Source organism: Toxorhynchites rutilus, chromosome 2 (assembly GCF_029784135.1).
Source record: "Toxorhynchites rutilus septentrionalis strain SRP chromosome 2, ASM2978413v1, whole genome shotgun sequence".
NCBI classification, from domain to species: domain Eukaryota; kingdom Metazoa; phylum Arthropoda; class Insecta; order Diptera; family Culicidae; genus Toxorhynchites; species Toxorhynchites rutilus.
This window is the reverse complement of record NC_073745.1, coordinates 209,129,883-209,144,894: the sequence shown is the minus strand read 5'-3', so window position 1 is coordinate 209,144,894 and position 15,012 is coordinate 209,129,883. Positions and strand designations below refer to the sequence as shown.

The 15,012-nt window shown below is 40.1% G+C and overlaps 1 protein-coding gene across 1 annotated transcript; it reads left to right on the top strand.

The window, feature by feature from the left end:
- Window positions 1-1,282: 1,282 nt before the first annotated feature.
- Window positions 1,283-14,743, top strand: LOC129767859 (uncharacterized). Its single transcript, XM_055769099.1, has 4 exons — window positions 1,283-2,131; window positions 2,199-3,513; window positions 13,733-13,872; window positions 13,930-14,743. The coding sequence occupies exons 1-4, from the start codon at window positions 1,603-1,605 to the stop codon at window positions 14,103-14,105; spliced, it is 2,160 nt and encodes a 719-aa protein (XP_055625074.1). The 5' UTR covers window positions 1,283-1,602; the 3' UTR covers window positions 14,106-14,743.
- The last annotated feature ends 269 nt before the right edge of the window (window positions 14,744-15,012 follow it).

Here is a 15,012-nt window from a genome sequence, read left to right as displayed (position 1 = left end):
TAATAAACATCAATTTTATGATGTACATTGTCTTCTTCTTCTTCTTCAATGACACTAACGTTCCTAAAGGAACTTCGCCGTCTCAGCGTAGTATTACTTGCGTCATTTTTTATTAGTACTTATTAGTAGTAGATGAGATTTCTATGCCAAATAGCACGCCTTGAATGCATTCTGAATGGCAAGCTCTAGAATACGCGTGATCACAGTGCAAGTCGGAGGAAATTTCTTTGACGAAAAATTCCCCCGACCAGAACGGGAATCGAACCCGAACACCCGGCATGTTAGTTATGACGCTAACCACTCGGCCACGGGAGCACACAAAAATGTACATTGTCGTAAAATATAATTAATCCGCATCATATGCGTATATTACGCTGATGCAGTTTGTGTGTCGTATAATCGTATAATTTAAATCGATTCAGTACTGTAGTAAATCGTGTTGCATGCTGAAGAAAATCATGAAACAGTCAATCATATTAGATCCTAATAAAGAACATATTACATCGTATTGAAATGTCAATGAAATGCACAATACGCTTGTGTCCAAGCTCGCTCGTGGTCAGTCTGTCTCTTTCACGCTTCAAGCAAATAATTCCCCTTCTGCTTTCTTCCGTACTGTTTTCATATACCGCTCCCCTAACCAACTTAGTGACGAAACGGCCTCACCTAGTACCATAGACCCGTCTTGGTCAAAAGTAGGTGAACGAAAAAGGTTGTCGACATACATCGCGCGCGACTTTTATACACGGCTAGAAACTTTACTTTATCTACCCCTTCCGGCATAGGCGGATTACTTGTATCTCCTTTATTTACCCTGTTTCCTAGCAGTTTCCTTGTTGAATGCGTACCCACGTGGAAAGTATGCTCTATGTTGCTTCTATTGTTGTTTACCTGGCGGCGGGCTGAATGTAGGGATCTTAACTTATATATGTAGGTTACGTTTACTTTGCGACTTTTGCGGGAAACTTGAACTTTGCAAGCTTCAATACACAACAAAACAACAAAAATGACAGATAAAATAACACTGACACAAGAAAACACTCTTAAATTGTCATGTGGTATCATTTAAAATGCGCTTAACACTTTAGTTTCATCAAAAACAGTTTTTCAAAAACGGGCATTTTTGCGTAATCAATTTCATACGCTGGTCACTAATGGGTTAAGTTGCTTTCCAACTTAGGTTGCCTAGTGTATAGATGGCCTGACTGACGAATTTGTTTTACTTTATTGATCACCTTGGCATCAATATGTTTGCTGCAAGGGCAAACGATGAATTGCGCAAAAATGTCATCCAGAAAAATCATCGACGAAAATTAGACTGTTGTTCTTGTGCAGTTCTGTAATTTTCATTGCTCCCAAAGATTTTCAATTTTTTGCAAAGTTTGTCGTTGCAAAACTGTTCTAGAAAAAACAAAAACTCTCACTACTCCGTATGAGTATTAATATGTGAAATATGGTTTTACTAAATTCCACGCGTTTATTATGACAGCATCCCGAAAAACATAGTTTTCAATGGCATTACTCAGCGACCCTGAAAAGAACTGCTGAGTAGTATCACTTCCTTCCGTTCCGCTGGAAAACAACCGCTTGACCAGCAACAAAATGCCTTGTGAAAGCTGCAACGTCCAATTTGGTTTAATAGTGAGAAAAAAATCCTGCAACGAATGTCGGCGATTGTTTTGCAGGAATTGCCTGGAAAAGCGCGGAGAACGTATTCTTTGTAGCAATTGCTTGATCTTAACGAAACGACCAATTTCGAGGGTGGATCTTGGCCAGCTAAAGGTGAAGGATTTGATATTTTATCTTCAATCGAAACACATTTCTACGTCTGGCTGCGTGGAAAAGGGAGATCTAATTAATCTTATAGTTGCCCATGTAAACTCTGGTGCGAGCAGTCCACGGAGTCCTGCCGGAAGCACTGGTAGTGGGAACGGTGGATTGTTCAATTTTAGCTCCGCTTCTTCCACTGGGGATAGCAGCCACAATGGGGGCAGAGGAAACCATTCGGGCAGTTCTTCGAGATACGGAAATCTGTATTCTGCCAGCGCTGAAAATTGCGCAAATACATTCGATCAAATTAAGAATACTTGTCAAAATCTGTTTTCGACTATTACGGAGAAATTGAGCACCGGTAAGGCAATATTGTGTTTCCATATTTTACTATTATAATGATTATTCTATGATATGTTAATTTCCAGATATTCCCAAGCCTACTCATTTTGGTCCGCGCTTTTCCCATTCTTCCACTGACGAAAATATTCCAACGCGCGGTCAATCGGAAACGAACGTTTCGCAGCAGCCCCGATTCGGTGCTAATGATGTGTATCGCCAACAAGAAAACGGAAGGACAACCAATGGTTCACAATCCCTCCGTGATAACGGTGTAACTGTGCCAAACGAGCGTGTCTTTTCGCCGACCAACGGCAGCAATAATGGCAGTAGCGGACTGACAAGTGGAGCCGATTCCAGTGGCAATACCTCATCTGTTTCTTCACCGGAACATCAAAAACCCCGTTCGAGCTCAGGTGCAGGCGTTGGCAAGCCATCGTTCGAGACGAGAATAGACGATATGCTTGCTTCGGATGCGAATCATGGAGGCTGTGAATGTTCCGATGAAGAGACTGATGCCGCATTCGCAGAAACTCCTCGCCGGAAAGAATCCAGGAAAGCGGCCTCGGAAGATAATTTATTCACCGAACCGGGGACAAGCCAAAGCGAATCTGGGTACCGAATGGGGACTGGAAATGAGAAAGAACCTTTTCCTCCGTTTGAGGAACTGAATGCCGAATGTGTTTTCTCGATGTCGGGCGCTTCGAATGCTGCGAACAATCGGAAAATTTCTGTCAATTTGAACTCAACTGGTCACAACAAACATCTTCACACAGTCGTTAATGCATCGGTGATGACTGAGACCGATGGCATATCATGCAGTCTTAACTCAAAAGTGATTCCTGAAGGGATTCCTCCCAGCATTGTTGCTTCACCAAGTCGAGTGCAAAGACGGCGCTCGGATAGTTTTCTGATAGCACTTATGCACACGGAAAGCTCGGCAACCGAGCTGGAACTGGAAACGACTGCTCACTCTAGTCAAGTCACGGTGCCCAATAAGTGCTGCAAGTGTGGTAAACGACGCAACGGAATCCGCAGACAGTTGAAGAAAATCCGGAAACAGCTCCAGACAACATCGATTCCAGAGGTAGACAAACGTAGACAGCTGGAGGCATTTCTTAGCTATCTGGAGCGAAGAAGCAAAGGTTCGCTGGAACTGTCCGATACGGAGTCGATAACTGAAGATGCGAGCATCAGTGTAGCCGATCCAGCTGCCGAGGGGATCGCTTCCAGTTCCTCGTGGACTGGTGGCCCTGAAGATTCAATGATGGGCGGAATCCAGCAGCAACATTCCAACTATCCGCAGGCGGAACGGGTAGCGCCAGAGCAGATTAATGTGTACTCTACCGGCAATCAAGAACTGGCCAGCATGAGTCACATCAAACTGAGTGATATCAAAGAAAGGTGAGTGAATGCGGAACCATTTGAATTTTTTTGACAAAGAAGTTTGAAAAATTCTGAAAGAAAAAAACTGTTATTTTGTTTGTGCACTCTTCGCCAACCCGACTGTTCAGTTGGCTTGATGTGCGCACTAACAGCCTAATACGACTAAACTATCGGCCAATAAAAAAATTCTTATTCTGCGGGGGCTCTTAGGGTCGATTTGATAAGCAATTACTTGGCAAATTGCAAAGGATACGACACAAATAAAAAGACTCCACGTGAAACGAAGCTTTCCAATATAGACTCGCGGGAAATACCTGCTTTGAATACCGCTAAACCATGAATGTAAGTGAAGCAGTCTTTGAAGTTAAACATTCCTTGGAAGACATTTTGTCAAGTGACGATCAAAAGTCCAAACATTAAAAAATTCAAAGAGGAACTTTAACCTCTTACACCTTTTTATATAGGAAAACGATAGAGTTTCGCTAAAACTCACAATAATCGGAAGCGGGATAAGGTATTCTTACATAGCGCCCTATTATGTAATTCGAATCGAAAAAAAATCCCTCGTTAGCTCTATTTATTTATTTTTATATCGATACAACCAGGGTTGCCAACTATAATATTCAAAAATCGGAGAAAATGAAAATAAAAATCAGTATAAATCAGGATAGCTCATTTTGGAAAGTTCGTAAAGTTCGTGCCGAGCTTTTGGGAGAACAAAGGCATCATTTTCATAGGCAGACATACATTTATTCAATTATATGTGCACAGTTTTGTCCCACAACCTTTCGCCATGTTTCATACAGCCTTAAAATTATGCCTTAATTTTATGCTGTCCATAAAATCGAAGTTCTTGCCCTTGAATTAATTTTGTAGAGACCTGGGGTGACATTGCGCATTTCGAAACGAGTGATTTTTGTTCGTTTCGACCATTTTGACAAGCCTTTGATCAGCTTTGTTTACGAACCCAAAAATTTTACTTTTCTCTACGAAAAATTGAAAAATATACATAATACTAAAACCATTTCGATTTGAGTTCGAATTTTCTCGAAACGAGTTACTCGTTTCGAAATGCGCAATGCCACCCCTGAACCTTACTTGAGCAAACTTCCACTTGTACTTTTTTAGGCATTTCCACAACTTTGCCTTATTTTTATTGTCTCAAATAATCTCAATGGTTTGGTCATAATCGTACCTGTGACAAGTGTCCTGATTTTCAACTCCGATCGGATGGTATCCCTAATGTGGTTTGCATCTATAATGTTTTGCTTAGGGGAAAAATATGCAGTTCGCAACACAAATTCAAGAAAAAGCATCGATTCAACCAGCTTTTATCGATCTACATAACACAAATCTTTGGTTTTTTGACGTAGGAGTACGCCTAACCGGAATATATGAGGGTAAAATGAGAATCTAGGCACTGGACAAGTTGGAAAAAATGAAAGGTTTTGAACACTTATATCTCGAGCATTTCTTAATAGATCGCCAAGGTGTTTGCATCAATTGATAGACAAATGAAACACAAATTTCTGCATTACTCGAGAATTAATCTAGCAAATGAAACTAAATTTGGCATGTGGAGGTTCTAGAGTGCAATAAATGTTTTTATGGTGGCTAGACACTCCACCCCCCTCTCCAAGGGGGGGCTGCCAAACGAATGAAACACAAATTTCTGCATTACACGAGAATTAATGAAGCAAATTAATCCAAATTAGGCATATGCACGTTTTAGGGTGCAATAAATGTTTCTATTGTGGTTAGATACTCCACCCTCCTCTCTAAGGGGAAGCTGCCATACAAATGAAACACAAATTTCTGCATTACTCGAGAATTAATCAAGCAAATGAAACCAAATTTGACATGTGGAGGTTTTAGGGTACAAAAATGTTTTACGGTGGTTAGACCCTCCACCCCCCTTTTTAAGGGGAGCTGCCATTCAAACGAAACACATTTCTGCATTACTCGAGAACTAATCAAGCAGGTAAAACTAAATTAGGCATATGGAGGTTTTACGGGGCACGGAACGTTTCTATGGTGAATCAACACTTCTCCTCCCTCTCTAAGCGGGGCTGCCATACAAATGAAACACAAATTTCTGCATAACTCGAAAACTAATCAATCAAATGGAGCCAAATTTGGCATGTGAAGTTTTTTGAATATGAGAAATGTTTCAATGATGAAATGGAGAGGGGGTCCCGTAGAAATAATACGCGTATTTCAACTAAACATGACAATTGATTTTTTTTAATGTGATAAATCGCACTCCTATACCTTCTTCTATCTATATAAATAAAAATGGATCACCGAATATGTTGATAAGAGCAAAACACGAGAAAGGAATTATCCGATTTAGGGCTGTCTTTATTCTATCATATTTTCTGTATAAAACATTTATTCCATGTTACGGAGAAACATGTTATTTGCAAGTGGTTTAAAAATATTGAACGAGAATTGTGTCTGAAAATAATCTGTTATTATAATGACGAGTTTTGGTAGAGGTTCTAGGAATTTTATAGTAAAAGGTAATTTTGAAGGGTAGATTAGAAAATCAATCAATGAACTGTTCTGCAATTGGACCTATGAACGTGCGCTTAACCCTCCTGTACTCGCGTGCAAAATCATAACACGTATACTCGCGCAAGGTGTCACAGATCGAAAATTGAACTTCTCTGTAATGTTTCCATTGTGTATTTTTCAGGCTTTATTGGCATTTATTTGAAGAAGAGGGTATGATTGAATGAAAAAACTCAAAAACATATGTTTTCTTCGTCTTTATTATGTTTTAATAGTCATCTAATTCAGCCTTCTCAAAAAAGAGTAATTTTTGATACTCCAACACAAATAACGAAATTCGAATTTTTCACTGTTATTAATTAAAAGTAAGCAACTGAATATAATTCATGGAAGTATAAAGAGCTATAAAATAAAATAACATCGTATTAATCGATTGTGGTTTCATTGGAGTAAGAATCAGAACATAGCATAACTGCAACAACAACATATTTTTTACATTTCATGCAGTTGTTGCGTGTTTTTCGGGTCTTTTATCGAAGAGAAGGATGTATAACGACCTTCTAGATAATTACTAAATGATAAAGGTTCTGGAATATAAAATTTGCATATTTCTAATATTCTTTGTCTCTGTTTTCTTGGTAAACTAAGAATTAATGCCTTTTTTAGATGGGGCATAAAAAAAGATGATATAAAATGATTTCTAGGAACTTCCTTTTCTTTTTCTTGTTTTCTTGTCGATATTGTTCATTATAAAAAAATATCCCTGAAACTGTAACTGTTAAAAATTACCATAAGCTACCGATTAGTTTATAGTTTACTGTTTACAATTCTCCCACAAGTGAAATTCTTTCACAAGTGTGTATATGTATGACCATTATATTTAGCGAATAACTGTACGAAAGTCAAACATTTATATTTTTTTTTTGAACGTATGAATCTAACGATGAATAGTTAATATACGGATCCGTTCAATCCAGTTACAAAAGGTACTGATATCAAATAAGAGTAGTTTGGTAATGATCTTATGCATTATATTTAATAAATATTCCACGCCACTAAGGGGCTGTCCACATACCACGTGGACAGAAAAATCATGATTTTAGACACCCCCTCCCTCTCCGTGGACAAGCGTGGACATTCCTTATACCCCTCCCCCTGTTGTCCACGTGGACATTTCTCTAGTTTTTGGAAGAAGATCAAGAGAATCCTATATTTTTTGCTTAAATCTAATTTCAAGTTTGTTTAAATTTTCTATTACATTTTTTGTTAATAGAAATGATAGCCTTGTTAATAGTAACATTTGTTTTAAATTAACCGATTTTGATATCAACGCGCTGTTCAAATCGTCTAAATGTTGTAATGTACATATTGCTAGTTTTGGATCGTTCAACACACCTGAAGTGTCACTCAACCGAATAAACGTTATTTGTATTGACTGCATTAAACATTGTGCTTCGTTATTGGGAAGGGATAATGACAATGGATTGGTGGATTGAAAACACTTTGAACATAAAAATTATTAATTAAAATTTATTTCTCCGTATCAAATATTTATTTTATGTAATTTAAAATTATATTAATATTCGAGTGAAATTTTTTTAAGGTGTCTAATTTTAAATTTTAAGGTGTCTAATAATGATTTTATATTATAATGATCAATTTTAGCGGTAATATCATAGCAGTTAAGTCGGGGTCAGGAGTACGTGTAATCAACCAAGTAATCAAATAACACCAAAATAAAATTTCCATTCAATTTTCTAAAATTCTAAAATGAACGTAATATGTCTCAGAATCCATTCATGTACATTCATGATCGTGGATTGCGAAATATTTTCTCGTCTTACTGAAATCTTAACAGTTGATAATCTGAAGATACAATATCTGGTGAGTAGGGCGGGTGGAGTTTTAGGAGCGCCCTTGAAATGTTCTAGATCGTTGATTTTAATACGTTCAGTTGCGAGCAGTACTTGTTGGAATTCAACGAGACTAGTTGCTTGGTAGAAGCTCATTATGCTGATTCCCTTCCAGTCCTGCCAGATCCAGAGAATCTGCTTCGGGGTTTTATTTACTTGTTCAATATTTTTTTAACTCAATATTATTGTGAATGATTTGCTGTGATTTGTAATTTGCTACAAATATGTATTTTTGTGCTCCCGTGGCCGAGTTGTTACCCTCACACATTATCATGCTGGGGGTTGGAGTTCATTTGCCATTTTTTTAATACAAGCGTTAGTATCTGTCCTGTCGTAAAATACGACTAATCAAGTGACAAGCTGTTGTAAAGATACTAAGAATTAAGTCCGCGTTTGGAGAGTCGAACGAGAGTAGCAGATCTGGAGGACAAGAGCTCTGATCCTCTGGAAGGAGAAGCAGAAAGCAGACGCCCTGATCGTAAGCAAAGCCGGCTATATGTTATCTGGTGACATCTAGCGGAAGTTGAAAGGCGACCAGTCTCTAAAAAATCTCGGGAAGAATGTGGCGAAGGTGAGGCGCACCCAGACCGGTGAAATGTGATTCGAGCTGAAGAATGAACCTACTGTTAAAGATTCAGTGTTGAAAGAAAAAAGCGTCTAGCGTCTAGAAAACGCTAGGAGAGACGACAAATGTTGAAACTTTCGTAACAGGGAGTTGTGGTCGAGTGCAGAAATATGAACGAGATTACAACATAGAATGAACTGAAAGAATTATTGAAAACAAAGTTTGAGTTGAGTGAAGTCTCGACATATATCGGATGAGGAAGGAATGAGGAATATGCAGAGATCAATATACGGCTACCAAGAAACATTGCCACCAAGCTGCCGGAAGGCAGGAATGGTGAAAATACAAGCCCCGGGCAAGGGGATATGATCCGCGAGTCAAGATGTGCTACAAATTTAGCTGTCATTGCCAAACCTATCAAATTACTCGGCGAACTCAAGGCAAATCTATGGAACAAGGTGCGCCCATTCGCTAACTAAAAAAAGAATTGTTTTTTGAAAAAAAAATTTATGTGAAATGTAATGATCATGATGATCACAAGGGTCTGAATGATAATATAAAACGTAGAACCCTAGGTTGATCACTTGAAATGTAGTATTATATTATAATGTAAACCAACTTAAGAAATTGAAAGAATTTAAGTGAAATAAAAGGGTTTGAATGAATTCTGCATTATTTCAATAATTTCAGTTGTATTTAGCTGCTGCTCATGCTTTATTCGAAAATTTGCGTTTTGCGTGCGGAAAAAATGAAGCGTTTGCCGAATAAAACGTTCTATTGAATAGAGTTCACAAACCGTGCACAAGTGTATTATGTTTTGTTTACAGGTAATTCGTATATTTTAAAAATGGCTACAGTATGGTTGTGAAATGTTGACCCACCACCATATTGAGATGCTTAGAAGTATAAGCCTTGGATGAAAAGTGAAAACAAGCTAAAAAAAACAACGGACGTGTTAAATTTTTGAATTTTGAGTTGAATTTTGCGATTTAATCATGAAGTGTCTAGTGCCGTCGTGCCCACATAGTTTTCGGTGTATGACGGATCATCGTTCCTATTCGCGGCATCGGTTTCCGAAAGATACGAACAGACGACTGCAATGGGTGCGAGCTATTGCAGCTAATGACAAACGCATAATTGACATGGCCATTAATTTCGTCCTTAATTTCGTTTTCCAAATGGCGCAAATCATTATGGTGCCTTCAACGCAAAGACAATAAATGAAACGCTTGCAGCGTAAAACGTAATGAATATAATGAATATAGCAATGAGTATTTAATAAAGTATCAGTATATTCCACAAATTGTGCTCAATCGTCTTAATTTACTTTTGTGTATTTTTTAAATGGCTGCAGAAAACCACTTCACGTTTTGACCCACCTGGTAGTATGTTAAGTGCCTTGTTTTACACCAGCTTGAGAGTTTGGCAGTTCTCGCGAGTGACAGTGGTCGCAAATTGCATTTGCGACCCGGACATGTTTGACGCTGTCAAATCCTATGTGCTAGTATACGGATGCCCTCAGGCTGTGAAAATAGGTTGGACTGTTCGGGCGGTTTAGAGAACACGCCGACAAAAATGTATTGCTTACAAAAAACGCTTTAACCTCAATTTGTAATAAATGAATGTTCGCTATATTTTCCTCTTCTATCGGATGCACTTTTAGTTGAGACGTTTTCACTTCGTGTCTGGTTTCGTTCTAATGCGATGCAATGAAAGTTCGGCACCCAGTAAAAGGGTGACTCATCGTCGGGGTTGCCGCTCGCTTCGGTTGTCGTCGTATATCGGTGGTCGTATGGAAACTGCATGAATATGCGTGAGTCTCGCGCTCGACTGATGGAAAGTATGTTTGTGTATAGCTTTGACGGGCGTAGTAAAAAAGTAAAAATCCCATTCTTTCGTTGAAGACGGAATATGGACGGTATTTACCCTGAGACCCATCCATCAAGTTTCAAGGTGTTTTGAGAACATTGGACTTCGGCCACCAAACCATCAATTACCAGAGCGTTTCTTTATTGAATTTGGTTCCACAAGTTTGAATGCGAATGAACTAACAGAGGCCATGCGGTATCGAAGAAACATGAACCAAGAAATGGACGTCGCTTAGCATACTGGTGGAATGAAAAAATTCTTTCCCTTCAGCCATTGCGAAAATCAGGGGTATGACGACCTTACACGTAATGTGCTCAGAGGAACCGAAAGATATGAAAAGCCATAAAACAGAAAAAAGTGGAAATCGATACTGCACCATTATCACGATGTCCAGGGGGGACATCAGCCTTCTTCTTGCAGGTGCTGGAGCCCTCGCTCTCAAACGACGGCACGGGTACTTTCCGTAGAGGTACTTGCAGTGCAGTCATTGATATTTAATCAGGTAGTCTCAACCTGGTGGGTAGGCCGAGGTGGACAATATCGACGACCTTCATGGCAGCGATTAAAATCCGATAATCATCAGTTTCAACGGCCTGCTGCTGCTCACGACTCGCAGACCCAGAAGAATCTGAGAAAGAGCTGACTGGACAGCTTTTCGAACATCCTTTGATTTCTTGCTATCTAGAGACAATCCATCCACTATTGACGCTTTCAACAAAACCATCTTGAAGACGGCCGAAGCCTCCATCTTATGTTGTACACTTCTTTGTGGTCCCTGTAAGTCGTCCCAATAATCCTCTCAACCGGAGCTTCATCATCGTGGAACGTCGCCCTACGTTCCGCCAAAGGCCAACTGGCCTTGACGGTATCGGCTATAAAATGCTGAAACAACTGAAACAACAATCCGTTCTTCTCAGCATCTTTAACGACCTGTATAGTACACACGAATTCCCCGAGGGATGGAGACACAGCCTAGTAATACCCATACCTGATGTCGGCCAAAGCAGCAACAACATGAGAGTCTAACGTCCGATTTCCTTAACCTCCTGTTCATCCAAGATCCTGGAAAGAATGGCGAACAGACGCCTTTCTAACTGGAAACAGGAAATTTGGGCTACAGTTGACGGCAAAGAACTTCGCCACACGCCGTTCGTGTTCGTCTACGCGAACAACATTCTTATGATGGCAGTGAGTGACACCCACAGAATTCAACGCATCCGGATATAGGCAGCTGCCAATGCCAACGCAATCGGCCGATGGGCGACTGAGAGAGGATTTAGACTTTCAGCGCAAAAGAGCGGCCGTAGTGTGATATGCAGCGACAGAAATCAGTGTCACAACTCGAAGGTTCAACCATACAAAAACTACATTCCTCGCCGGAAAATGTCAAGGATCCTTGGACTTTTGGTTGACCACAAACTTAGTACCCTTCGCCATTTCGAAGAAGTAATGGAGACCGGTTGAACCTGTTGAAAACAATTTCCAGACCGCGCCATGGCAACCACAGGGCGATTCGGTTACGGGTGGCCAAAGTTATCATCAGCAGCCGCCTCATCTATGGCCTCGAGCTGACGTGTTTGTTCGGACACAAGCTTCCAAAACTTCTGGCACCGATTTTAAACAAGGTACTAAGGATTGCCTCTCTCTGCGCTGAAATTGGAGAAATCCCTTTCGACCTAATCATCGACCCAGCGATTATATTCAGAACTGTCAGTTTTTTGTCGATGATCAACGGATGGGAGGAGTCTACTTAGCAACACGATGCTGCAACGGTGGCGCATTCCAGGCTCTCCCCTCTGGCAAAATATTCTTGGTTTGAGGCGAACGACTAGAGGTTCAGGAACAACTTTCGAGCTGGGGTGAGCTCGACCGGTCTGTTAGGATACTTCAATTGCAGAAAAATACCGTCTCCACGAGATCAGACACACGGACAGCCAAAGAGGATGATCAGAAGTTGGATTTGGGGTAAGCGACGATAATAAGGCTGACCGGCATTTTCGAACACATTTCCATCATTCAAGCCGCTGTTAGTCGTCTTCGATTCAGCGAATGTCATTGATACCATAGGTGCGGCTAGGTCCAAACACCCATGGGTACAGGCAGTGGAGTCCAGTGAAGCTTTCGCATCCGGAGCGGAAGAGTAGTGTTCGGTCTAACGCCGAGCAAAAGAAACCGAAATATAAGCCACACCTACAGGAAGAGAAGAATCGCGAACACACATATAAAACGATAAATCCGAGCGCCGAAAGAAATGCATGTGCAACGATGAAAATTAATTGAATTAGTTCTTGCCTACCGAAACGACGTGTTTTTGACTCGAAGTTTAGTTTTGCGTACCAAACCGACAAAGTTATTTAGCTATCGAACCGATAAACTTAGAACTAATAAAGAATATTGTTAAGTGTTTAAACAGTGTTTTTTATCCGACCAAATCAAGTAAAATTTAATACAGTCCACGTTTGAGAACCGAAACCGAAGAACCGACCCCGAACAAGTAGATTTGCGCCCCCAACCCCCGCCATAAAAGGAATCAATCATGTTTATTCATTTTTTTATACAAATTCGGTTCATTCTGTACCCCTTAAATCGTGTACTCCGCACACCCAGTCGACGCCACTAGTACAGGCCATCAGGAAGTCCCTATTGCCTGGCATAGTGCTCCTGTGATTCCCGTACGCAGTGGGATTGCAGAGAATGAATCGGCCCGTGGATTTGCCGGAATCGGTCACTCCGGACAGTTTTTCACTCGAGAGGGGCCGCTTGACGACGTGAAGCTGTGGATCACCAATGCTGTTCGCACTTTTTGGACCGAAAAGTGATTTGTAGAGAAAGGGCATTTCCTTAGAAAAAGTTAAGGGCTCGATTCCTTGGTTCGAGGACGTAAAAATGATACGAGAACAACAAATCATGTCCAGACTGAGGACCGGTCATTGCTCGGTCTCGCGCGGATTGAACAGGGAACCTTTCCGTCTACTCTGCGACATTGCCAAATTCACAACTCCGTCGAACACTTCCTGTGTGATTGCCCGAAATACGACGATTTGTAAAATCTCTATGGAATCAACGAAAGTGTAAGAGACATCTTGAGCGGCGATTCAGCAAATGTTGTATTGTCAAATTATGCTGAGGATGTTTTAATATATGTTTGATTGTTGTATTATTTCAAGTTCAAATTTTTATGTAACCATTTTATGTAGAATAATTTGTAGAGAAACATTGCAATACAGTCTACTGTCGTTGCTACAGATGTGAACCAGCCCATGAAGCTGAAAGCCTACTCAAATAAAAAATAAAAAAAGGAAAATATCACGCATTTCATCTTCACTGGTATCCATCTTTGACGCGCACTTAAACAATTTCTTTTTAATAATTCTAGCGCTGACCTCGATGTACTTTCGGTAAAGCAGCTCAAGGAAATTCTGATGCTGAACCGTGTCGACTTCAAAGGTTGCTGTGAAAAGCCGGAGCTGCGAGAACGTGTATTGAGGCTGTGGCGTGACTACAAATCTATCCCATGTAAGGCCGAATACATGTGGCTTTGATCAGATCCTTATCCTTGATTCTATCTTCCAGCTATCGAAAAGTTGCCGTCGGATGATTTGTGCAAAATTTGTATGGACGCACCCATCGAGTGTGTGATACTGGAGTGCGGCCACATGACAACCTGTACGGCATGCGGCAAAGTGCTTAGCGAGTGTCCCATCTGCCGGCAGTACATCGTGCGGGTTGTACGATTCTTCCGTGCGTAACCCGGTGGACTTCGGGCGGAATAAACCATTTGCTCAACACAGAGAACAAGTCAAAATTATGGTTAATGAATATGTGATTCAAAATTAAAACACTTGGAACGAAAACAAAACAATAAAAACATCGGATAGTTTACGAAGGGGGATGGATCGGCCGGCCAAGCACCGTGACTATTATTAGATGAGCTTTGCAGGAGTTGCGTGTAAAATATTGTAGATAGCAGAATGTGAACGAAATGTACTTTTGCCAGTACCTCTATACTATAATCTAGCAGTTGTTGCAACTTGTTACTACTTTCCTCTATTTCCTAGCGCTGCGTGATAAAGTAGGTTGTATGAGATGTAACACTAGAATACAAATAATTTGGATTTTTGCTGGATTTCCCATTCCTGTCAAACTTTTGTTCAATACTATCAGACTTTTTCAATCACACATCGATGTTATTTATTTTAACATATATGAAAACCATCCTTTAATGGTTGAGCCGACATTCGGAACGACTCAATATAGCAATGTTTTCTAATATTACCAGCAATTACTACTAGTTATGTTAATCGAAAATGTTTCCAAGTTTTACGTACTATGATCCAAAGTTTGGAACGTTCAAAACGTGTTGAATAAACAGTACAAACTTTAATAAGTCTTTCAGTTTTATCCGAAACCGATTAAATATTTGTTCCTCCACCACAGTTATCTAGCTAATAATGCATAAAATCAACAATGAAGTGATTCAATCATACACCACCAGTATCCACATACTCAGATTTTCATTGAAATTTGTAGTTTTGTTTCTTATCGTTAAATCCAAAAAAGGCTTTTTCCGAAAATCATAACTTTTGAACTACTGTCCCGATTCAGATGATCGACATATCAAATTGAAGCCATTTATGGCATGGCATTACAATACGC